The 27682-nt window shown below is 39.2% G+C and overlaps 1 protein-coding gene across 1 annotated transcript in view; it reads left to right on the top strand.

The window, feature by feature from the left end:
* The window catches only part of LOC135978795 (adenylate cyclase type 2-like), a 34788-nt gene extending 10304 nt beyond the window's left edge, over positions 1-24484 (top strand). Inside the window, exons 3-4 of the mRNA XM_065579569.1 lie at positions 5395-5479; positions 23134-24484. Of these exons, the coding sequence (XP_065435641.1) occupies positions 5395-5479; positions 23134-23346 (298 nt within the window). The 3' untranslated portion in view covers positions 23347-24484. The remainder of the gene's footprint in view (positions 1-5394; positions 5480-23133) is intronic.
* Positions 24485-27682: the final 3198 nt, after the last annotated feature.

The raw sequence follows: 27682 nt of genomic DNA, 5'->3' as shown, positions 1-27682 counted from the left end.
TTCTGTATTTCTTAATCCTATAAAATAAATAAATGAAGTCAGACAACTTTTAAGGCATTGTACATTTATAAGTGAAGCAGGCTATGTCCATAATTAAAAGATAATAGTGGAGGAGTGTGCAAGGCAACTAGCAGCTTTTGTGGACAATTAAACACTAAAGCTTTGCATTTGCAAATGGGTTGTATCTGATAATCACAAAGGTCATGTACAATAAATTTACTCCAGTGCTATTAACATAATTCCTCTATGTACAAGACAAAGACTGTTTAAGAAACTATATTTTAACAGAAGATTAAAACTTTTTTCCCCCCTGCAATTCTGTACTAATGCTCTCCCAGGCTTTCCAGGATGATGTTGGTTGAGCGTAGATACCCATAACAGCAGAGTAAAAGTTTTTAAAAAATCCAGGAAATGGTCTGAGTGAATTTAGAGAGAGATAATTGGACCTAGAACTGGAACCATAATGGGGCCTGATTTAGTATTAAATTACTCCTGTTTTGCTGCTGTAACACCAACTGCAATGACATAAAACTGGAGTAATACAGTGGTGAATAAGAGTCACTATTTACGTGATATTTGGAAGATTATTATAACATTTCATATTTCGGAAGTGTGATTGGCAGAAGTTCTTTATCCTGTGATGCATCCGAAGAAGTGGGCTGTAGTCCACGAAAGCTTATGCTCTAATAAATTTGTTAGTCTCTAAGGTGCCACAAGTACTCCTGTTCTTCTTTTTGCGGATACAGACTAACACGGCTGCTACTCTGAAACCTGTGATGACATTGTTTATTAATAGTTTTTTCTATTGAGTAGATAAATTAATTACTTGTTTACATAATAAACTGCATAGTATAAAGCATAAAGTTAAATTCAATCAGGTTACCCAGTATATCTTGGAAAAAATGAATGGGCAGTTGTGATACACAGTTACATTAAAATGACCATAAGGCTTTGATCACTGCATTTTCTCAAAGCAGGACTTCCAGTAATGCTCCCTTGCTTACAACTTGTTCAGATCAGAGCAGCATCTCTTGTAACCGACACCAAATTACACCCATTGATTGACTATAAATTGGCACTATTGGTTTTTGAAATGTAGAATGCTAAATTGTGAACTACTTACTCATATTGGGGCTACTCCTGTGAGTAACTGCTCACCATCAAATTCAATGGGACTACTTGCCTGGATGACTGCTCATCAATATAAGTAAAGGGGTTTGCAATCGTGCCTGTACTGGGTTTGTCCCTGGCTATATCTGAGATCTCTTCCCTGGGCTTTGTTCTGACAGGCATCTATGTTCAACAACAGCATCATTCATCATGTCTTCTGTCATGCATACATGAAGATTCATGTAGTTCTCTCCATGAGACTTTATTAGGAACATGTTCTGGGCAGGATTAGAACAGTGTCCAGCTGAGCAAGGCTGAATTTTATGAGGAACAAAAGCAGCACCTTTGTCTAAAAGCAAGCTTTCAAAATAGAATAGAATACTTGAGGAAAAAGCTACACCACTATGAGCTGTTTCTGATGCACCTAATAAAGAAAAAAAAGGACTGAAAATGAGTTTTAAAATTCAAAGGATTTTTCTCAACAATGAAGCAATTGTATTATTAAAGTATTTGCACTGATTGAATCTGTGGAAGGCTCAGTGAATGCATCAGCCAAATCCCCAAGGATGTAGCTACTGTTAGATTACAAAAACAAAGTTAAATTTAGTGTTGTCATGTATAACCTCCATCTTTTTAAAAATTATTTCTTTACTGCTTTTAGATGAAGAATAGAATTTGCAGTCAAACAATTATGAACATGAAAATTAGTTCCCTGCCAAGAAGAAACAGATGTATGAATTACCATAGCATATACTGAATTCTTAAAGATATATTCAGTAATACACATAATATTCCATTACAGGAATATAAGTGAGGGACAAGGAAAATCACCCCCACCCCATCTTTTAATATCTCTGCATTTACAGTGACTCAGTATTTTCAATAAAAATATTGCTAACATTAGCTGAATATAATACTAATATATTTTCAATTTGAAACAATCTCATAAAAGATGAATTCGTCAAAATATAATTATCCCAATGTAGTCATAAGAATAAGAGGAGGCTGCTTATAATATGGATGCTCAAGATCATCAATTCCTCATACTTACAGGTATTGTGAAAACTAGGGAGTTCTTACATCTTTTCATCACACTTCAAAAAATCAATCCTTCCACAGGCAATATCATACAATCTTGGCCAATCAGGGAGCTCAATGATAACATTTGGGGATGGAACTTTTGGAAATGAGGGTATTCAAATAGGTATAGTAAAATACTTAATAGACCTGAAGGCTTCTGAATACCCTTTTGCCAAAATGGTTTGTCTGAAGCAAGCAGATAAAAAGAATCTGATAAATTTCTACAGTACATGTGGAGAGCTTACAAAATAGAGTAGGCATATCTTTACTGTAAAAACCCGGACCAAGATTTTCAGATTTGGAGAGCCTCACTTTAGGTACCTAAATCTACATTTAGGCAATTAAATAAGTGGCCTGATTTTCACGGACACTGCAGCTCCCATTGACTTCAGTGGGAAGTGCCACAAGGAAAACGTTGCCATATCAAAATTATTTACCCACATACTCTGGTATCCTGCTTCATGCAGTATCCTGTACACTAGTGGTTCTCAAACTTTTGTACTGGTGACCCCTTTCACATAGCAAGCCTCTGAGTGCGACCCCCCCTTATAAATTAAAAACAGTTTTTAATATATTTAACACCATTATAAATGCTGGATGCAAAGCGGGGTTTGGGGTGCAGGCTGGCAGCTTGCGACCCCCAATATAATAACCTCACGACCCCCTGAGGGGTCCCGACCCCCAGTTTGAGAACCCCTGCTGTACACGATACTGCATGACATTCCTGAAAACTTAAAACATGTCAATGACAAAAGTAAATTGCTGATGCAATTTTCCCATGGTCAGTGTTCAAAATGCTGGTATTTCATTTTTCTGTAGCTTGCTTCCCATTTCTGTTGCATGCTGGTAGCTTTAGGAGCAAAGTGAAACTACTTAAGCGTAGTGTAACTAAAACATAATGCTGATCTTTCCTCAAAAACCCTTTAAAGGCTCCTCACTGTTTAAATGACCACCATCATCCCTATCAGTCAGCCTTGTAGCCTAAGAGGTCACCTTTGGCCACTCCCTCTCTCTTGCCATTACATCAAGTCTGTCCGAAACTTTCCACTTCTTCTTTTACCACATTTCTAAGATCTCTCCTTTTCTTTCTGTCCAGACAATCAAAATTCTCATCCCAGCTTTCATCATCTGTTATTTGACTACTGAAACCTCCTTGTCTTCTGCTACTCTCACACTGACATTGCTCCCCTTCAACACATACAATACATAGCTACTAAGATTGTCTTTTTTCAGCTGTTACTTAGACCAGTGGTTCTCAAAGCCGGTCCACCGCTTGTTCAGGGAAAGCCCCTGGTGGGCCGGGCTGGTTTGTTTACCTGCCACGTCCACAGGTTCGGCCGATTGTGGCTCCCACTGGCCGCGGTTCGCCACTCCAGGCCAATGGGAGCTGCGGGAAGCGGCGCGGGCCAAGGGATGTGCTGGCCGCCCTTCCCGCAGCCCCCATTGGCCTGGAGCGGCGAACCGCGTCCAGTGGGAGCTGCGATTGGCCAAACCTGCGGATGCTGCAGGTAAACAAACCGGCCCGGTGTGTCACTTATCAGTTTATATTTTAAGCTTTTCAGGGTAGGCAGTACAGCCAGATCCTCAAAGGCATTTAGGTGCCTAACTCCCATTAATCTCACTGCGATTTAGTTGCGTAAATACCTTTGAGGATCTGGGCCTCTGTCTTCACATGTGCACTGCTTAAGTGGAATGTGGCCTCACTCCTGATTGGAATTCTGGTAGTTACATGTTGCCCATGTATCGTGTTTGGCAAAGAAATAGGCTTGCTGATGCACAGAGGAGTCAAGGAGTATCACTTTTAAACTCTGCAGATGCCTCAAGATCTGTAGGTAAAACTGCAGATAAGTGCTAAGAACTAGGCCTTGAGTGCTGCCACTCTTCCCTTCCCCCCATTCCCCAGGAGTAAAGCTAACTCGAGATCTGTTTTGCCATTGGTAGGATAGCCATGACTGCACCTGCATCTCCTCATTCCCAGTCCCAAAGCACAGAGCAAGAGTCAATACTTCCTTAAGCACAATTAGCTCTAATGTATTTTTCTGGGAAAATCTGACCATATTATAATACCTCATGAAGTGATTGCCCTCCCCTCTCCACCTGGCCTAGTTCATCATGGCCAGCCTTGGTGCTCACATGGAAGAACTTCCAGTATCTTAGGGGAGGGAACATAATGCCATATGGTTTCTGCTTCTCCTCTTCTGTGTTTAATGGGCATATATGGACAATATTTGCACTAGGTTTTTCCCGTTGGTACCACACAGCAAAGGGTGGATTAGAGGCTCGTTATCAGATAAACTATAGGTTTTTTTTAATTCCTTTTTCTCATTTTAATGTTGATTTTTTTGTTGTTGTTATTTTTGATGGGTAAGATACTTTTTAAATTTTTTGTTATTATTTATTTATTTGCTCCCTTTTACTGTTTTTCACTTTGTTTCCTTTCTATGACACCTATATTATTATTACTGTTAATTTTGGATTTAAATAGACTCTAAAATAATTAAATAGCAGTAGGTTAGCAATAACATTCTCCTCTAATGCAGAGTTTCTATAGGAAAACATACTATAGTTGTCTGCTCCCATTTAAGAATTTGTAAAGACAACTGGTGTTTAATATCTTATATTATATCTGCAGGAGAGGAGAAATCAATTGCCTTTGCTACAATAACATTTAGCAATGCAGAAATCACTATCAACAGCTATATAAAGTGGTATAATGTTATAAGTCACTGTTTTCAGTCATTCCTAATTTTCTGAAGCTCTTCATGGGCAGAAATTTTCCAGGCTTGGACTCTGCCCAACGTATCATTTTTTGGAAAATGTGAACAGAAGATGGCTCAGCCTTTGTTGAGAAGGAAGAGAATGGCGGTGGGGTGGGAACATAGCTACCATATTTTTAAAATGTGTTTGTTTGTTTTTTTTAAAAATGCAATCTTGCTGATATGGTTGGATTTAAAAAATTGTAATTTGGCACACAGAATATAGCCCCTTACTAAGAAGTAGTGCTTATTAGCCTTCTGGTAAAATATTGGATTTGTTTCCCTGGGTAATTGATGTTGGAAAATTGCATCTTAGGCAGAATTAATGCCTGGGATATTATTTTCTAACTGTCTTTACCAACATTCTGAACAAAAAAAGTCTGCACTGTAGATTTGTGTACATCGTTTGCATAATGGCTAATAAACTTTTTTTCTTATTGTCTCATAGAACATCTATCCTTGGAATTTCCTTTGGCGTGGCATTTCTCTTGCTTTCCTTCATTCTTTTTATCTGTTTTGCTGGACAGCTTTTGGTAAGTAATCAGAAAATATTAACTCAGTGATCTATACAGTTTCTTATATATAAGAAGCCAGATCATAGCACCTCCTGTCTTTTCCAGATCCTGTGACCTTTGAAAAATGCCAGTTTAATAAGGACCTATTCCTGCTGTTTGTACCAAAGCTCCCATTAGTTTCAGTGGGGATTTTCCCTGAGTAAGGCATGGAGGTCCAGGTCTCCTAGGGCTTTATTCACCTAGGTTAATTTACTTTCAGCTTCTTGAATGATCTGAAAACAGAAAATGTCAATGTGATGACAATCTTTGCATACAGTGATATCAATTGGGGGCAGATTCTCTGACAGGTTTGCATAGTAAATACACTGATTTGCTTTATTTTGTAAGGTGCAGAGTTTTTTGCTTTTGCATGGATGAGGGCTGGGATATTTTTTTATTTACCTGGGAAATACTTTCATGTTGTAATGGAATTTTTGTGTGATTTTTAAATATTAAACAACTGTGTAATCTGTATTTAATAAGAAATTTAATATTTATTGTAATTTAAATATCGTGACAGAAGACTATATACTGAAATTTGATATTAAAATACTGTTGCCTATGATCTGTTAATGTTACTATCTACTTATTAGCCCATCTGTTAATGTGTAGAATTTGAGTATTTCTCATACTTAATGCAAGATGTTGGCAAATTTCTTCTCTGTAAAGTACATAAAAGATCATTTAAATATTGCATTTGAACAGCATGTTAACATGATATTTTGTTAAATGCTAAGAGAATGTTTAACAAATATTTATTGTTTTAGGGCAAAATACTTCTTTCAGTCATGCTGAGGTAGATACAGAGTATCTCCTTTGAGAGCCAGGAAGTGGTTGTAGCTTTACAATGGTGTAAATGAAAGCTGAATTTGGCTCTTAATATTTAACAAAAATCTAAGTGGACATTATTTATATAATTATGGTATAAGTCCACATTAATTACTTAATATGTGTTTTCGCCACTCATCCTGTGTCATCTCACAGACATATTAAATCAAAATTAAGCTCTTCCGATTCTTTAAACGTATTCTTTAGTCTTTATTTGCCAGTGGCTTCTTCCATTTTGAAACCAATCATAGGATTATTTCCGACTGGTACATTTGTATCAGTCGGAGTGTATTGGTGTTCTGCACTTTCTACCCAATCAGAGACTCAACTGAAGCAGGAAGAAAAGAGAGGAGTCTGGGATTGATGGAGAATAAGTGGTTGTATTTGGGGTCTCAGTAAGAATGAGGTAATTGAGGACCCTAGTACAAGAGGAGCAATCAGTCCGTGTATAAGTTAGTTCAGGTGTGAGAAAATTAGAGGATACTAAGCTAGAACTCCAAGTCTTAACTAAAGAATTCCATAAAAATATTTTTAGGAATAAGCAGAGCACTGAGATGCATATAAAACAGGTGATATCAATCTTCCTTTCAAAAATCAAGGAGCACCTGTAAATGAAAAAGGACTTGATATGTGAAGTAAACCGAAAACAAGATTGTTTGAAAATTAAGTTTGGTTATGCTTCCGAAGAAAAGATGTGTTCTTTGGATAGACACCATCCCAAGAATTTTGTGGGGTTGCTGTCAAGACAGGGAAACTAGTACACAATACAGTTCACCACAACTATACATGAGATAAGATCCTATATTCATGTATAAGGAGGTTTTAAAAACATGTACTTGGTTACATGGCCAGTAGCAAATTTCTTAAATAAATAGTAATGCTGACAATGCATCTGAGATTAGAGTCTGGCCATTACCATGAGCTGACCTGGAAAGTCTGGGTCTAAATGCATGTGATATATATTGCTCAATATGCCTCTCTAGTTATTAGGAGAGGTCCTTTGGTAGCACAGTATTTTTTAATGTTTTGTAAGAGAAACCTGATTCCTAGGATTTCAAAAACCTACAGTTTCATTCCTACTAAACTAAACAGATTCAGTATCATAAAACAATAACTGATGGATATTTTACATAGTATTAACCTCTGTTACACAAGGCTTCAGAACAGTGCTGTCATTATGATAACAAGAGTCTGCCACAAAAATTCTCACGCTTAATTGGTGATTAACTGTGTACAACATATGCACATATGTTCACAGGGAGGAAAGATGAAGAACTGGAGAATCATTTTAATGTTCACAGGGAGGAAAGATGAAGAACTGGAGAATCATTTTAATTTATTTTTCCTGTTTAAATAATATTTAATATACCCCTAACTAAGGAGAGAAACAACACAACTTGGTAAACAAACCTTGCTTGAAGCACACTCCACTGGAAATGTTTATAGTTTCTTCATGAAAAAAATGTAGTGGGTGAAGTCATGGCTCCATTGAAATCAACGGCAAAACTCCCATTCAGTTCAGAGGAGCCAGGATTTCACCCTCTGGAGTATATGCTGATTGCATAAAAATGTTCAGTTTATGTAATATGAATTTTGAGAGACTGAAGGGAGAAGCCCTTACAAGGGTGATAGGATCTTATCTGAGAATGTTATTTGAAAACACTTGACCCTGAATACAATCTAATGCATTTGCTAAACAAATGTTTTGCCTTTTAGAAATATTTTTGTATGCAGTCAGGAGATAAAACTCATAATCAGATGATTTAAATGACACTATTACTTGAAATCTAGTCAATTTTTTTTAAAAAAATGAGCTAACTAGATACTTCAGATACTTCACCTTTCCCATGCCCCTTTTCCACCTCTGTCAGTTGTGCTTTTTACAATCATTCTTTCAAACTTTTCTCCTAGTGTGAAAGATTTACACAAGCAAGAGAGAAAACAGATGTACTGATTTTACAGAGGAAATAGTGAAAGTGACTATACACATAATGCTATCAAGTGCCCAAAGTAAATAAACTGAAATATTAGATTTTTTTCCTCTAACCTCTTTCATGTATAGTAATCTTACGCAGCATTACTTGTACTATAGTTGGTAAAAAGCAATTGGCAACTGTTGCTTTTTAAGTTGAGGGTGCCCCTTTACAGTATCCAGAGATGGGTGAATTCTATCAGAGACAAGACAGTTCATGGAGAAGAACAAGAATCCTGCAGGAACACCAATGCTTATCAGCCACATTAATAGCCCTTTAAAGATTTAATGAATGAAGTTAGACCCAAGTTTCTAGCTGTCACTGAATTAATGGAGTATGTTTTGTTAATTTAAACCTGTAAAGGTTCTCTTGTACTTAATCCTCAGCTCTCCATATACATCTGCATGGTTGGCTTCAAGCTCCAAAACAGAGAAAAGGCTGTTATTTGAAAACAAATAATATGTTTATGGGGGGAAGATAAGTGGAGTCATACCTCCTAACTGTACCTCATTATAAAGTAAAACATGGAAGGAATGGGGATTGGAGTCAGAGCAAGAAAAAAGGGAACCAGGGGCTAGATTCACAAAGGACGTACACACCTTCCTCTTTAGGTGTCTATGTCCAACATGTAGACACAGTTAACATTCACTAAACCACTGCTTAGTTGCTGCCTACTCCTGTAGGCACCTGAATCCCCACAGGCAGGAATGCACAAAGCTGCCTAGACCTGAGGCCACCCTATAGCTAGCAAGCTGCTCGGAGCCTTAGCTCGGAACTAGACCCCAGCAGGATTCTCAAACAATGTGTTCCCCTGCCTTTCTCACCTATGCAGACTGATATTAGACATAGCCTAACCTGCACAAAAACCAGAGTAGTCTGACCTGCACAAAAGGCAGCTCGGGGAAAGCATGGTGGGAATTTTGGGGCTGACTTGCTGCTATGGATCAGAATAACCACTAGTTCATTGTGGTCACCTGGAACGAAGGAGATCTGTTTTTGAATCCCTGCTCTGCCTGATTTGGAGCAGGGACTTAAACCTCGGTCTCCCATTTTCCCTGAGAGCAAAAAGAAGGAAATAAGAAATAGATTGCTCCAGCAGAGCTACATGGCAGGCTGCAGTGCTTTGGACTGAGCAGAAATGTATGTTGATGGGGCACTGTTCTTAATGGGACAGCTCAGTTCTGAAAACAGGAGTCAGGGTCCTGGCATATTGAAGTCAAATGATATTGGAAGACCTGCTCCACTGGAGCCTTTGCTTGTTCATCTAACTAATGGGGGAATACAAACATATTTTTCTGGGGCTTTTCTTTTAAAGGAGCAGCCCTAAAGAGTTCCAATAAGATTAGGCAGTATCCAGAAATGGTGCCACTTTAATAATATCTAATATTTATTTTCAATTCTCACAATATATTTTTCATATATTTTCTAATATACAGAGAAAATATGTTTCCCCTGAAGGAGGAACCAGGATTATATCTGTGTGACCTGTGAGATTTCTTGCTGACCTGAGCATCTGCAAGAAGGGGGGCACTATTTCTATTTGTGCCTTGTGGGTTTGGCTGTCAGTAAGCAGCTTATTGGCATCTGCAAAGTAGATTATTATATTATAGCTGTGAATTATTATAACCATTCCTATTAGCACCATTATTGTTATTTATTGTGCACCATAATTGTGTGCCTGATATGGTAAGTCAATGGAAAAGAGAAACTGGAAAACAGCTGGGCCATCATTCATAGCTGTCTTCCTCTCCCAGTGCATGTGTCTAACTTTTTCTCTTCTGCACTGCAGAATCCCAGCATCCCTCACTGCAACCAAGCTATGTGCGTGAGCTCAAGTTACACCCTTTTGCCATTGCCATTGCAGATTTGAAATCTGACCCACCAGCTACAAATGCTCTGCCACTGAAAAGAGCAGCCTGAAATGTTCAGGCCAGCACAGATTCTCATATTTGGCCTTCGTGCTTTTATAGAAGGAAACCATTTTCCCATTAATTTTCAGTATTTTGAGAAGACAGGATTTATCTACCTACATTATAATCATGGTGGGTTGTTGTTGTTGTTGTTGTTGACCAATCTGAAAAAAAGCAAATATTTACAGTTGTTTGGCACAATAAGTTCTGCCATCCCTGATCTCCAGAGATACATGTTTTGGAGACCCTTCCAGTTGCTCCTGAGAAAGTGTGTGAGATGGCAGCCGCAAAGCGAGTTTTTCCTTTAATAAGGTCCTGGAACACAATTTAAAACAAATTTTCAGGGCCATATTCTGCTCTCAGATAACTTGCATGCATTTATGTCAACAGGAAACATGTACACACAACTGAGGGCAGCATTTGTCCTCCTAGTTTTGTGTGTGTGCTTTCATATAACTTAAAATTGCCAATTGATTTCATTTTAAAATATTAAAAAATAAATAACTAATTAATTTCCTAAGCTTCTTGAGTCTTGGCATGCCAAATTTCAATCTTGGACAAATATTTAAGGGAAATGCTAAAAACCTCTTGAGGATTTAAAGTGGAAACACCAATATTTTTTGCCATAGTAATGCTCTTGGGTTTTGCTTGGTTGAAATTAAGGACATCTGGCTGTCATTACACTGTGCACACATCTTACTTAAATGACACCTGTTTGCCCTCTCAATCTGTTCTGGTTTTAAATGGTTGTCATCCTTGCAAAGGGAATAAGATGTGAAATGACTGTCAGTCATTAACAGTTCTTGCACATTTCCTTTTCTTTTCATGGGAAAGAGAACATGAAAAATACTTATGCTCTTCAGAGAATAATTCATTTAAAGACGTTAAGGGTTGTGTGACTATAAGGATATTTTTGGAACTCAGTTAATACATCATGAGGTAGGAGATTTATACTTGATTTTCACTTCATCATAATAAGTTAATGGCCCATTGATCACACTGTTCCAGAGCGCTGCAGTTCAACACCTGAGGTTATTGATCAAGTATGCATACAGAGCCATCCCTTGAAAATATAGTGGTTCTGAAGTGTCCAGCACATTGCATCCACAACTTAGAATTCTTTCCTTTTAGAAAATACCGTACTAGATCAGACCATTGGCCTCTCTAGACCAATAACTTGTCTCTGACCGTGAATAATATCAGATGTTTCAGAGGAATGTGCAAGAGTAGACAGTTATACAATAACTTGCCCAGTGTGGAAAGTTTCTTCCTAACCCTCTTTAGTTAGAGATTGGCCTGAAACATGAGGATTTATAGCCCTTACAAACCCCAGTTCTTTTTTCAGTGCTGCAAATTTTTAGACTCAAAGAGATTCTGTAGCAAAGAGTTTCACATTCCAATTGTGCATTGGGTGAAAAAAGTATTTTCTTTTATTAATTTTTAATGTGCAGCCTTTCAGTTTCCCTGGAAATTGTTCCCTTTGTTCCCGTATTATGAACAAGTACAAATAAGTGCTCTACCTACCTTCTCTTTCCCAATCCTTGTTTTGCATATATTTATCATACTCCCTTCTGTTATCTCTTCCCTAAAGTAAACAATTGCTCTTCATGATGATTTTTTTCCCATGCCTATAAAGGCATTGGCTTAACTTTGAAATGTCTATGCTCACATTTGCTCTTATTTTTAAAGTGTATTTTTATTGTACTCAAGAGCTGTAAAGAGAATTTATTAATGTTATTATTATTAATTTGTATTAGGGTAGAACTGTTACAATGAGGTGTATGAGCTCAGATTTAAATGTTTGGTCATCTTCTGTAGCAGTGATGCACAACCTTCACATCTATTTACATAGAATGTACATGTTAATCAGAAATAGTTTATTTAAAAGTATTTGCAGTTCACTAGTGTAAATATCATTGTTAGTGCATACACCACTTACAAAGCTGGTAGAAGACAAAATATACTTCCGAGCACAACAGAGGAAGTAGTACTAGTGTAAGGCACTGCTTATGTGAAACCATTTTCTTGATTTTGAGCTTTACCTTTGCAGTAGTCACACACATTGTACCAATGGTATTGGAAGTTTGAAGCTGTTAGAGGGATGCAGTGTTCTGATTAGTTCAAATTCTTGATTATAAGGTTTTGTTTACGAGTATTAACAAAGAGGACTGCACAAATAGTAGCCTACTTACATAGCTGAATGTCTGTCACTTGCCAGTCATTTAGTCGACAAGGTGCCAATCCTGTAGTTCTCCAATTTCATATTTGAGTGCCTTCAGAACTCTTGGGTAAATACCATCTGGTCCTGGTGGCATATTACTGTTTAATTTATCCATTTGTTGTAAAACTTCTTCTATTGACACCTCAGTCTGGTGTCTGGTGGCACCTTCCACATCTGCAGCACTGCACTATACCAACACTGTCTCGGTACTGACAATGCCAGTGGCATTTGCAGCTGCCAGGGACTTCCTGATCATGTCAGTGCCAGCAGACGCAGTACAAGAGTGGATGCTATTGGTGCCAGTGGATATAGGAGAACCAGCAGGATTGCTACAGTGCTCAGTACCATGCAAGTCTCATGTACTTCTGACATCTTGCTCTTCGGTACTGTCAAAGGGAAAACCTGTAATGCTCCCCTCTCTGTGGGCCTCGGCACCTGTCACCGGCACTGTCTGGAACTGTGCCTCCATGACGCAGAAGGAATGTCATCCTTCTTCTGAATCACAAGTTGGATCCTACATTTCTCATTCTTGGAGCCACTCTCACTACCCCTCCTCCATACATTTCCATCCTTCAATGGATCCGGTAACAGAAGTACAATCAAGTGGTTGGACAGAAGGTCACTGAGGACCTAACTCTGTCCAGTGGCCTTTTTGGAATCTATGGGCCTGTCACCCCATTTCCAATTTGTATTCCAGGCACTCATATTTGGAACCTCAAAAAGACATGTGCACCTACCCACTGGGCAGCACCAATTCCTGACTCCGGTACCAACCTCAGTATCAGGCATCAAGAACCAGCTCAACAGCACCTTGCAGATCAAGAAATAGACAAAGAGCATCTGCAGCTAATGCTGGCCTCCTCTTCCTCCTCCCCTGACATAGCAGTCACAGGAGGGTGCATGTTGCCTCCCCAAGATGATTTTAAGGCACATCAAGAATTGTTAAAGAGGGTTTCCTGAATCCCAGGCATACAGGTAGAGGAAATAAACAAATACTTTCACCACATGGTTGATATTTTAGCCACTGCAGGTCCTTCCAGAGTGGCCCTGCTTCTCAATTTCACCATTATGAACCCAATAAAGTGGCTGTGGCAGACCCCTGCATGCCTTCCGCCCTCTTCTGAAGGGCTGAGCGCAAGTTTTATGTGCCCACACAAAGTTATGTGTCCTTTACTCCCATCCCCACCCACCCAGTGTCCCTGGTAGTATCTGTTGCCAATGAGAGGGAAAGGCAGGGGCATCAGGATGCAACCCCAAAATCAAAAGACTCAAAAAAGTTAGACCTGTTCGGTAGGAAAGTTTATTCTACGGGGTTGCAAACCAGCATGTACTTTTAGGCAGGTATGACTTTAATGTATGGGAATCCATGCTGAAATTTAAAGACGTGCTGCCAGAAGATGCTAGGCAGGAGTTCTCCTCACTAGTGGATGAGGGAAAAGCAGTGGCAAGAGCCTCATTTCAAGCTGCTCTGTATGTGGCTGACTCAGCTTCTAAGTCCATGGTTTCGGTAGTGGCCAGGTGTGGGAGCTCCTGGTTGCTGTCCTCTGGGCTCCTGAAGGAAGTCCAACAGACTGCAGGACCTGTCCTTTGAGAGTTCCGTGCTCTTTTCGGAGCAAACTGTTGCTAAGCTCCCTGGGTTAAAGGACACAAAGGCAACTTCTAAGTCTTGCAAGTTGTACACATCAGGAGCCACTTCCGACCTCAGCAACTTCTCTGGTATTCTGCTCCAGTGGTCTGACAGGACCTGCAGCGAAAAAAGGGTAGACATTATAGGCATAGACCACCTCCCCCTTGTGCCTCTGTATCAATGTCTGCCACACCTAGTCATCTAGGGGGTTCTAAGCAGGCATTTTGATATGATGCTCAGGGATGCCATGCCAGTTCCCAGGATGCCATATCCCATTTTTTCCTTTGTTTGCAAACTGCCTTTCCCATTTCCTCAAGACCTTGTCCTGTATCACCACAGACCATTGGGTGTTGAGCACTCTAGAAGTGGGATACATCATCCAGTTTATTTCTACCCCTTCTTCCCACCCTCCCTTCCTCTGCCTCTTCAGGGACCACTCTCACAAAGAACTTCTGGTCCAGGAGGTTCAATCGATCTTTCAGGTGGAAGCCATAGAGGAGATTCCACAAAATTTAAGAGGGAAGGTTTTCTACTCCCATTATTTCTAATCCCAAAAGCAAAGGAACATCTCAGACCTATCTTAGATCTGTGTCAGTTTAACGACTATCTCAAAAAGATTATGTTTTTACCCTGATCACCCTGGCATTCATTATTCCCTACATGGATCCTGGAGACTGATATGCTGCCCTCGATTTAAGAGACACCTACTTTAATGTGTCAATATACCAAGGGCACAGAAAGCGCCTCATGTTCATAGTGAAGCACTCACATTACCAGTTTATGATTCTTCCATTCAGTCTGTCTGGAGCTCCTCAGATACACAAAATGTATGGCCATGATGACAGCATTCCTGAGGAGAATAGGAGTGCAGGTCTGTCCTTACCTGGAAGATTAGTTAGTCAAGGTTTGGTCCAAAGCTCTAGTTATATCCAGTGTTCAGCTCATTCAGTCAACCTTCAAGGCCCTAGGTCTGCTTACCAATGCAGACAAGTCTACTCTTTGCCCAGGACAGAGGATTGTGCTGTTAGGGGCAGTGTTGGAGTCTACCCAGGCCAGAATGTTCCTCCAAGAGTCAAGATTCTGGAGTAGTAAATCTTTAGTGACAGACCTCACATTTCATCGAGTCACAGCAGCCTGAAACTGTATGGGGGTGCTAGGGCACTGGCCTCATTCACAAATGTAGTACAATATGTGAGGCTGCACCTCAGACCTCTCGAGACTTAGCTGGCTTCAGTGTACTCACCAAGCTGTCTTCATCTGGACACTGTGCTCACAGTACCTTTGTGGGTTCTATTTTTACTGAATTGGTGGTTGGAGCCACTCAATGTTTGTGCATGTTTTCCCATCTTCTGTCCTCAACCTTCAGTGACTCTGGTCTCAAACATGGCAGTTCTCAGGTGGGGAGCTCACCTGTCATCCCGCCCCCCCAATTCAGGGGGTTTGGTCCTCGAGGGAGCTCACTCTTCATATCAATGTCAGAGAACTCAGGGTAATTCATCTTCCTGCCTCATATCGAGAAACCAGTTTGTTCTTACAGATAACACAGCAGCAATGTTTTACCTCAATGGACAGAGAGGAGCTCACTTATCCCTCCTTTGTCAGGAAGCAATTCACCTGTGGGTATTTTGAATAGCCCATTCAATCAACCTTGAGGCCTCTTACCTTCTGGGGTGCAGAACAAGCTAGCAGACGGCTTAAGCAGGTCATTTTTGAGTTACCACAAGTGATTCCTTTCCTCAGATATAGTCTCCCCAAATAGACCAACAGAAAATGGCACCAGTTCTGTTCCCTGCAAGGCCACAGTCTGGGCTCCATCACACATGCCTTCCTTCTACCCTGGGCAGAAAAACTTCACTATGCTTTTCTCCAAATCCCACTAAAGATCAAGTGGGACCACACTCGAGTTATATTAATAGACCCAGTGTGCTCCACCAACACTGGTTCTCCACTCTACTGGGCCTTTCAGTGGCAACTCCAATCTTACTCCCATTGCACCCAGATCTGATCTCCCAAGACTACAGTTGGCTGCCCCACCTGAACCTGCAATCTCTTCAGCTAATGGCCTGGAAGCTCCATGGTTAAATCCCAAAAAGCAGTCTTTCTCAGAACAAGATCATGACGTCTTACTGTATAGCAGAAAGCACTCCACCAGGGCCACCTACCTGTCAAAATGGAATTGGTTCTCTATCTGATAATATCATGCTGGAGTCTCACGGATGCATTCATCTATACAGCATATACTCAACTATCTGCTGCACCTGAAGCAGAAAGGCTTAGCAATTTCCTTTATCAAGGTTCGCCTGGCAGCAATAGCAGCTTTCCACCCTCGTGTGGAAAACTGTTGTTTTTTCTAATGACATGACAGTCAGATTCTTTCAAGGCGTGGAAAGGTTGTATCCTCAATTAAGGGAGCCCATTCCCCCTTGGGACTTGAATTTAGTCTTGTATAAACTTATAGAACTACCATTTGAGCCTTTACTATACCTTTCCTGGAAGGTGGTTTTCCTAATTGCTATCACTTCTGCCAGAAGGGTCTCTGAACTGTGTGCCCTCACATCCGAACCACTATATACAGTCTTCTCTAAAGATATGTTGTACTTATACCCACATCTGAGTTTTCTCTCTAAAGTACTTTCAAATTTCCAGATCAATCAGTCAATTTATGTATCTGTTTTTTACCCAGAACCACATGCAAATAAGGATGAGCAACGGCTACACACTTTGGACATTAGATGAGCATTACCGTTGTACATAGACAGGCTTAAACCATTTTATCAGTCCACCCAAATGTTTGTGACTACAGCAGACAGAATGAAAGTTCTTCCTATCTCCTAACAGAGAAGTTCATCTTGGATAGCATCCTGTATCTGATCTCATTATTATCTGGCAGACATTTCACCACCAGACAAGATGACTGCTCAGTCCACAAGATTACAAACATCCTCAATGTCATTCCTAGTGCAGATCCCTATTCAGGACATTTATAAAGCAGCAACCTGGTGCACACTTTCACTTCCCATTATGCCACCACCCGATACTCTAGAGATGATGCCAAATTTGCTCAAGCCATCTGTGTGTACATGAGCTCCGATCCCTCCTCTTATATTACTGCTTGGGAGTCACCTGGAATGGGCTGCACATGGGCAATCACTCAAAGAACAAAAAATGATTACTAACTTTCCATAACTGTTCTTCAAGATACGTTGTACATGTCCATTCCACAACTCACCCTCCTATCCTCAACATCAGAGTTTCCAGAAAGAAGGAACTGAGGAAGCTCTGGGTCTGCTGGGCCATTTATTTTTGCCCGTGGTTTTTGCAGCAGTAGAGGGCTCTTGAACCACCCTGACAGATACCACTGAGAGAAAAATATACGGTGACTGTGTGTGGGATGTGCACACTAGAATAGTGGAATTGATATGTGCAACACATCTAGAAGAATAACAGTTATGAAAGGTTAGTAACTGATTTTTCTGTTAATACAACTCAGTTCTGAAATTCAGTGATCCCTCTGTATTGAGCTTTCCAGAATCAAACTTTTGCCTAATTTTCCAGTAGTACTGAACTGTGGTGGTTGTGTAGTGTTTTGCCAGGATTCAGACTACTCACATTATTTCACTTAAGTTCTGGTATGGTTTCATCTAGCACTGTGCAAAATATTAGTCACAGAATTCATACTCAGCACTTGCTTCCTTTCAAGTTTGTCAGGGATTTTTTTGCAGAATTTTTCACATTGACAAAGATTTTGTCAAAGATGCACAAATTATTTCACTATGTGGATGTCGGTGAAAATTTCAGTGAAGCTTTTTATGGTGTATTTTTAAGTTTTGAGTTTTATTAATTGGGTTTAATCATATGATGAAAATTGCATGGTATTCCTTCAGAATCCCTGTTTGGGGCTATCCCATGGTTTCAGGGTGGTCAGCAGAAGTCATTCAGACCTGCTTTCTCTGCCATTGAGAAGAGTTGTCATCCATTAAAGAAGTCAGAAGGGGATGCCAGATCACTGTATCCACCAAATAGACAATATAAAATGGGGGAAATCCAGAAAGTTTTTGTCACAGAAGAGAGGAGTTGTTTAGGGATGGAAGGCCACATAATTTGATGTGGTGCCTCATGAAAATAAATAGTTTGGATTAGCAGCTAAACTTTTGGATGTCCATCTGAAATGAACTTTTAACTTTGTGGATTCCCTCTCACTACTTTTCTATGTATTTTTCCAAAGCTGTAGTTGGTGTACTGCATATTTTTATATGTTGTTCTGCAGTCATTGTTCTGGTTTACTTGTGCTATTATAAGTAGTTTTGCTATATAAATACTAAGTTGTGCACTTCTTAGTTCATTGTCTTTGCACTCTCTGTGTCATTGGCTGGCACCTCAGCTGGAAAGGTCTTAAAGTTTCAGGATCTTATGGCAAACCCACTATAGACCATCTTTCAAAAGAACAAAATTGTACTAAAGAATCACCTAAAACTTCTGTCAGAAACTGTAGGTGATTTTCATTAAAATTATCTTTATCACTACCTGTGTTTCCTGTACAATGGAAACGAGATTACACACCCTGAATGTCAAAAGAGCAGCCAGCTTCTATAGAGAGAGAATTAAGTTTTCAGGACCATCTAACTGTTTGTGGTACTTCTAAGCAGTAGCTGACAATTAGGAGGCATGTACAGATGTCTAGGACATCTGACTGAATCATCATCTGAGGGTGTAAACACCACTCACTCTTTAACTATTCCTAAGTTCTTCTCTATGTTCAGAAGCTTTACTACTTAAGCTCCAAAGAACAGGGACTGTGCAGATCTCTAGAACAAATCGATTTGGAAAACCAGAGATACACTTCTTTTTTCCTTCATGTAGTTGCCTCTACAGAGCCACACTGTAGAAGGCTAGCTAGCAGTGCTCTTCCTCTGCCACCAGTGGCTGAACAATGGCTAAGCACCGAGTCTCCCAAAGCACTGTCATAGGTTTCACCCCCACTCTGAACTTTAGGGTACCGATGTGGGGACCTGCATGTGAACCCCTAAGCTCAATTAACAGCTTAGATCTGGTCTGGCTGCCACCACCCAAATGGTTTATGAGTTATTTGGGAAACTCTGTCTTCCCCCCCAAAACCTTTCCCTCCCTGGGTAGCCTTGAGAGACTCCTCCACCAATTCCTTGGTGAACACCGATCCAAACCCCTTGGATCTTAACACAAGGAGAATTTAACTAACCCCCTAATTCCCCCCACCAATTCCTGGTGAGTTCAGACCCAATCCCCTTGGATCTTAAAAACAGGGAAAAATCAATCAGGTTCTTAAAAAGAAGGCTTTTAATTAAAGAAAAGAAAGGTGAAAGACAAACCTCTGGGAGAGATTAACATACCAGCTCCTCTCACAGACAACAGATTCAAAACACAGAGGATGTTCCCCTGGGCAAAACTTAGTTACATAAAAGAATACCCAATTTGATTATTCCCCTAATTGCAAGACAAGTTACAAAAAGAAAACAAACAAAACCTATTTATTCCTTCTCTAATACTCACTACTCTGATAAGAACTGATTCCTTGATCTTTTCCACTCCGGCCAAAACTCCCAAAGCACTGTTGAGAGAACAGTGATCTGTGAGGATAAGAGCCAAAATTTATGTACCAGTCCTAAAGATTTCAAACATGGGAGCAGTGTGAATGCACACTATTGAAGCTGTCATTCTCCTAGCTAAGTGATCCCTGGGATTCAAGGACATTAGCCATCACAGAGAGAATGAATACACACCTTTATCCATGTAGATAGCCTTTGAGTCAAGACTGCCTTCGAAGTGTTTTGTTAACTGTGTGACTAGGCACATACTCCTACAATGTGGCTTGGTGGAAGCAACCCATTTGTTAATTAGACTAACAGTTATATATTAAATGATGTTCTGAGAAATCTAATGTAAGAATGTGTTCAAATTACACATTTACTATTTGGCTACATTCCTTATGTAAAGCCATGTTACATTAGGAGAGCTACGGTAGACCCATTTTATAATCCATGCATTTTTGTTCCTAGCTTTTTGAGAACAAAACAGCATTTTTTAGCCACTTCTGCAGTCTTGGAAGCGGGAAATGAAAGTCTTAAGAAAAAAGAGTGGTTTCAGCACTTTGAACTCTTCTAACTTAAAATGAATAATGGAACTGACTGATACATCTACCAAAATCAAGATTGCAATTTTCTTTTCTTCCATGGACAGATAGATCTTCCAATCTAAATTGGCTTGTCTTCTAGAAGGAAGTTTTCTAAAAATATCTTGGTTTGGTGTACTATACAAAATGAAAGTTTGAAACTTTGTGATGTGCTCCTAAAAGGTTTTGGGGATTGGAAATAACCTGCCACAACTTTGTTTCTCAAGTCACAAAGTGGCTGTTTCCACATTTTTCTTCAAAGGTAACAGTATACGTAGATTCAACAGTATCAAGATGACACTAACAATAACAAAAATAAGAAAGGAACCTGATGAAAGCACCAAAATAAATTTTGATTGATAATTTTTATTTGTTACACAATGTATTGTTTTCTGAAATGCAATGTAGTCTCCAGAGTTTTTCCTCATAAAATAAATCTGCTGTCTGTACATGTAGTAATAAATATCACTATTGTTATAATAAAAAAACCAGAAGAGTAAATTTTAAAAGAAATTATACAAAATTCAGTCCATTAGCCTTTTAAATATATATATAATGTCAAGTACTATTCTCGGGATGAAGAGCCCTGCAGGTACACAAGAGACTGTAGCTTGTTCACATGATTCCTGACATATTAATGTATTAATAGCTTGATTCAGTTTGACAATGGATTTTAACAAAGAAAACTCAGATTTACTGCACAGAACTATAGTACTGCAATTCTATAATCCTCTCCATCTAGAGAAAGCGGATCAACCCAAACTGATATGAGTGAGTAAAAAGGGCATTTGGAGCAAAACCAGGGCTGTTTTGCAAGGCAGAAGGTTTCTGGGACGCGATTGTCCAGGTAATTGGATGTCAGTAGGTGGCGTGCTGTGGCCATTGAACCTGTGCTATATCTATTAACTGAGAGTTTCAACCCTGCTCTTGGGAGCTTCAGAGAATGAGTATTGCACATATTCCTTGTTCTCTGCCTATGTCCTGCAGGTGATTCTTGTGGTGATTTTGTTCTGAGACCAAAATTTCTGATTTAAGATCAATAATTTTAAAGTGCTCTGAAATCCACAGGCAGACTCAGATTTTATGCAGAAATATTGTCCGGGACATTAGCATTAGTAAACAGAGGCAAGATGAAAGACTCTAATAAGCAGTTGAGATAATGTAATCATGACTCATGCTCTTCACCTGTTTCCTGAATAATGGGGCTGATTGTGATCTAAGGAAGGCAACATGTGGGGTTATTATCTGTAAGGATAGAATGGTAGTATGTGTATTATTGGCATGTTGGGGCAGAGGACAGAGTTAAGGTTGTGTCATGGATTGGTGTGTACCTTAACTCTTCATTTCCTAGCTTTCAGAGGTTGTAGTGTAGCTGAATTTGACATTTTAGAAGGGCACAACGTACTATTGGGCAACCATAACTCTGTGTTAATGAAGTCTTTGGGCAGTTAATATTGGTTTCATAGCCCACATAATGTTTATGTTATGTGAATATCTTGTGCCTCTAGACTTTGTGTCTACATGATTAGAGGCCATAAGGGAAAAAAAATTGGTGCAGACTGACGCAGGTAGAGGTAGATGCAATAATATTTTTTTGCCCTGTGTATAAGGAATGTTAGTGTTAGTGCCAACTTGTGCCCCCAGTTGCATGTCCACCTGCAAAACCATCTGCAATACACATCCAATTTACTTCACTGCTCAAGTGAGACTGTTATCTGAGCTGTCATGTTTCTTTATTTTGCCAATGGCTGAAGAGAGGACTTCAATTTCCTAAAATGTCGTTCCTTTAACTTTAATAAGCACCAGCAAACAAGTCTTTAAAACTAAAAAGACTAAAAATATGTTTTGAATATATATTAAAAAGTCAGCATAATATTTATATAATTATATGGGGGAATTACTGTTGGGAGATCTTTGCTGCTTTTGGTTTGATCCACTTTCTGATGTTTTTTGTGGTCTACTTCGAATATATCCATTTAAAAGACCTCATTCTTGCAAACAGTTTTGCATTCCTGTTAGGACGATTCCTGAACCTGCATTGAAGAGCTAGTTTATATCTACACTGCACAGTCAACCTGGGTAATTGGCACCTGTGTCTGAGCACCCATGTTAGCCTCACTTGGATGTGAACATCCCCACAACAAAGTCCTACTTGCATTACTGTGTCCTTACTGTTTCCACATTTGCCTGTGAGAGACGGAGGGAAGGAAGGGCATGTGGGGGACACAGACATCCCTGGTTCTTTGTGTTGAGACGCTATAGGATACTTTCTCAGTCATTTGTGTCAATTGCGGGAAAACTTGCCCATCCTGCAGAGGGAGTTGTAAGAAGGGCATTAGAGGACTATCAGCACGGAGTGTTTTTTTCCGTGCATCCTTCAATAACGTGAGTGGGTTCTAATCTATGTCCTCATTTGTGTAAACTAGCCTGGGCTTAAAGCACCTCCAAACCTGGGTCTGAGTTTTTTCAGTGTGGGTGGTAGGGGCAAAAACCTGAGTAAGAGATCTGGATTAACTGTGCAGTGAAAACATACCCTTGGTTGTTTCTTTAAATGCCGAGAGGCCTTCAGGCATTGGTTATTTTTTTAAAAAGTTTAGTAATAGTGATGATGATGTTGGTGTTAATTTTATATTCTTCATTATGATTTATTATTTAGTAGTATTGTATTGTGGGTGTTTAATAAACTATTACCTAGTTTGCAATCTAAATCCCAGGACTGATATTATGTCAAGAATTTTCTTAATTTATAAGATAATTAACCACTGTGGCAAGATAACAGTTGAACACTTCTGTGCAATGTTCTTTTCAGTTAATTGACCTACATATTAATGCCATTCAGAATTGTGATCATTCTTAATTATAACCTAAAGGAACTCATAGGAATTAAGAATACTCATGCTGTTATGTGTTTCATATTTTCTATACTTAGCAATGCAGCAATAAAGCCTCAGCTTCACTGTTGTGGATTTTGAAATCATCTGGAATAATTGCAAACCGTCCCTGGCCACGAATCACTATCACATTGACAACTACTACTATAACATTAACGATGGCCATATTCAATATGGTAAGCATAATGATGTTTTGTTTTTCTTTCTGTGCCAGTGAGGTCTATTTTTATTTTTATCATCTACTTGGATGACATTTTAAAGTTGTGGTCTGTAGTTATTTCAGTAGGGTGAATGATAGTAATGGCCTTCCAATGACTCAGAAATTCAAAGCAAAGCAAACATACAGTATAGTAGGGGTGATCAATTCTGACCTCTGCGTATGATACGTCCTCAACGATAATTCAGTTCTTGGACATGTTTGTTATGAGAATTTTTGCATGTAAAGGGTACTGGGGGAATCTTAAAACAGTCTGAGTGTGAAAATAAATAATTCTAATCCAGAATTCAAATATGGATTGTCAGAAAAAAATAACAAAATATTTGCTCATCACAGTTCAGGGATCAGTTCAGTGGATTATGATGCTAGCAGAATGTCTGCAAAATGCTGTACAAAGAGCATGAATTTCACTTTGATTTTTCTGACACCTGTCTGTTCCCCACAACATGTTCATAGTTTACACACCATTTAATTTAAAATTCTTCCTTATTAAAAAAAAGAAAATCTGTTTTAAAATGACAAAGGTTAAAATTTTCAAAAGTGCCAAAGTGACTTAGGAGCCTGTTAGTGGGATGAAAGCTAAGCCACCAAGGTGCCTTTGAAAATGTTACAAAAAATGTCTTTTACTTAAATCAGAGAGACTGGTAGTGAAATGGGATAAAAATACTAGCTACAATTATTTTAGGGAACACAGAAACAACATAAGGGACTACATTCTATCTTGCCCTGTGTGACTGCATTAGTGAGGAAAAGCATACAAAGAGCTTCATTCCCCTCCTCCCTTCCAGGTAGAGTGATGATCTAGCTCTTCTTATATGGTAGGCAGAGCCAGGCAAATGTGCCCAGTGATACTCCATAGCACCAAGAAGAGGGAGGGGAGATACTCAGCTGGGTAGGTGGTATGGCTAGGACCTAAGTTCCCTCTAAGCTGCGTGGCCACCCAGCAGTCTATCAAGTGCCACGCACTTCAGGTGCCCCTCCCCCCACTGCCACACCCTCTGCCTTGGAGCCCCTGGCCAGCTGTTTCCAGGAGTCTCTTGGGGGGAGGGGTGGGGGTGTTTCTGACAGCAAGGTGTCCCCCTCTCTCACCGCATCTCCACAGAGTGGGGGAGGGACATGACAGGTCTTGGAAGTGGGATGGAGGTTGCTGGTGGCTGCTGCTGTTTCTGAACAAGCAGGCTTAAGACTGGTGAATGCCGATCTATTTAAAGGGGCAGCATACTTAAAGGGGCAGCATATGTCTCTCTCTCTCTCACTCACACACACACACACTGTGTCTCTCACACACATACAATGTGTCTCTCACTCACACACTGTGTGTCTCATACACACATACAGACATATTGTCTCTCACATACGTGTGACTCTCACACACACATACACACACTCTGTCTTTCCCACTCACCTCCCCACACATACTTGTATCACTGTTTTTGTTGTTGTTACTTCTTGATAATATATGTGCATTGCAGAAAGTCTCTGTGATTTTATTCCTTCAAAGTGCTGTTATTTTAGTTTTTTGACTGGTCTATGCATTTCATAATTTTTATTCCTCTCTTATGCTTAAATTTTATTCTTTGAGTAGTGAGTTCTAAAATGCCTAACGTGTTCTGGCTGGAGTAATTATCCCTATGGTAACTTTTTAAAAAATATATTATATCTAGGGTTTTTGTTTCTATTGGTGATTCACATCCACACATTACCTCAATATTGGTGAACATAACAAAATTCATTTTGTACATGGATGGAAAAAATAGAGGGAACATTGGCTAGGGCGCAGCATGTTAGCTGTTGTTCAGTGGCTGGCACTAGGGAAGCTCACATAGTAAAGACTAGAGCTGAGAATACTTGCACTGACTCCCCTGAGCCATTCTGCCAGTCTGTCCTTCAGAGGTATAATGACATATATGCCCTCCCCCCTTCAACACTATAGCTGTTCCCTTTTGCTTCCCCCTCCCCTGCATGGCAGAAACCACAATCTGTGGCTATTAATTTAGATAATGAGTTATGGTTGATAAAATGAGAAATGTTAAACCATTTTGTTGCAGATCCTAGGTGCTTGGGGCATTCTACCATATAATAAAAATGGCTTCTAATACAGTTTAATTATTTCTCATTTATATGAAATTAAATGTATCATTTAAGGTCCCAATTCAGTTAATAGAAAAATTGATTTCAAACTGAGCAAGATCACTCTTTAAAATTAATAAGGTCAAATCCTGGCTATTCTCTTATTTTCTTCTTTCTTTTTGTTCTTTGATTACTTCTCTGTGGAAGGCCAAAATGACAAATTGCTTTCCGTTTCCAGTAATGCAGGAATGTGCTTTTCTCTTCTCTTGTAATATGATAAATGCATGTAATTGTATTAATAGACCATTACTAACCTATTAAATACATAATTCACAAGTAAACAAATGATTGCATTTCAGTGGAATTCTGAGGGGGCACTGACTGATTTCTAAATATTCATTAAAAAGGGCGGGGAGCCTCCAATCCTGTGGCTGCGTAGCATTGGAATCAACTGACCACTTTTAATCTGAGGGACACGTGGTTTAGTGGCTTGAGCGAAGCATGGGAGCCAAGAACTACTGTTTATTTTCTTGGCCCCATGCCCGATTCCCTCTTTAAAATTGGGAAAGTCTTGTAATTTCTCTGCCCCAGTTGCCCATCTAAAAATGGGAATAGTACTATTTACTTAGAGTATTTTTTTTCAAAAGTGATTTACCCCAGATGTTTAAAGTATTTTGGTATTGCTGTGTTCAGCATATATCTAACTTATTTAAGAGACAAAATCTCATTTTCAAAAGGGATTTAGGCACTTAGGAACCAAAATCCCATTGACAGTCAATGGAATTTAGGCTCCTAAGTGCCTAAATCTCTTTTGAACACTTAAATACCTTAAAAATCTGGGCCTTGGGCACTTTGGAATCTTCGGCTGTGTCTACACTGCACTTTTGTTGGTAGTGTTCTGTTGACCAACAAAAGTTTTACCGACAAAAAGCGCTGGTGCGGACAGCGCTATGTTGGTGGGAGACACTGTCTCATTGGGGGTGATTTTATTTTGCCGGCAGGCGAGCTCTCTCCTGTTGGCAAAGAGCAGCTGTGATGCTGGAAGGTACACAGTGTAGACATAGCTTTAGTTTCACTGAAAGTCAATGGTACTTAGGAAAAGCACTTTTGACAATTGTACCCTTCACTCTTTCACAGGGTAGTTACTAGGCTTACTTACTTAGAGTTTTTTAAAATAGTTTGAAAATGGTAAGTTTGCTTTCACATAGCATTTTTCAGGAGACAGTAGTCAGCCATTTGTAATAACTACACTTGAGATGTCTGAATGATGAAATCTACTTCTCTGAGTTCCTAAACACTGACATGTAAGATTTGTGAAAGGAGCAAGAGCTACTAGAACTTTATCTGGTTCAGTCTATGAAGATAATTGTAGGTTGGTTGGGGGGGGTGTTGCTTTTGGGGGACGAGAGGTTTCCCTCACATTCCCCACCTTGTATAAGAAGAGATAGGCTCAAAACAAACCCCAGATTCAAACATTATCAAAATTCTACTAAGTTCCATTCTCAGTCTGGATCCACATTTTGCATTTCTTCTTTTTGGTAATTGTAAGTAGAAATGAAACAAAGAAGTTTACTTTTGGGTTGAAGTTAAAACTACACTAGTGTATGAATGTTTATAAAATTAAAAATTGTTACTAAAACGAACAAGGTCAAAATGATGCTTTTTTCAACAAATGGTCTTTAATTAGTTCAAGTTCTTCTTTTATTCAGAATGCAAATGACTGTAGAGCTTCAAAAGCTGTACTTTAAAGCCTTATTGTCTTGTTAGCACTTTTGACTGCAATATAACAAATAACCATGTTCCATGATATTCATTTGATGATCATTTTAAGTACAATTCCCACCTTGGCACTAAATCTTAGCTCTGATTTTCAAAAATGACTTTAAAATATTATTGCAAAATTTGCATTGGCTTAATATTAATAGTAAATTGTGGGTGAGACTGAAGTATCATTATTATAGCTCCAAGCAACATATTCTTAAGAATAGAGTCCATTAACTGCGTTTATTTCCATGAACTCCTTCATTAGGAAAAGGCAAAATATAGCCATTAAGGTCTAATGAATATCTATCCATACTGTATCTAATAAATCATAAAATCAAACCCAAAATGCCAACTAAAACTCACACTTCATATTGCAAGGGACAGTTGTAGAGAACACTGATAGTTCAAAGTATTTTTTTACTAAATATTTTAATCTAGTTTTAATGTTGTTACAGTAATATAGCCAGGAATAATGGTATGAAATTTAAAAACAGACAATGTAATGTAAATATCAGAAATACTTTTTAACGATAGCC

Source organism: Chrysemys picta, unplaced genomic scaffold, assembly GCF_011386835.1.
Source record: "Chrysemys picta bellii isolate R12L10 unplaced genomic scaffold, ASM1138683v2 scaf450, whole genome shotgun sequence".
NCBI lineage: Eukaryota > Metazoa > Chordata > Testudines > Emydidae > Chrysemys > Chrysemys picta.
Note: the sequence above shows the minus strand (reverse complement) of the source record. Positions and strands in the feature narration are given on the sequence as shown.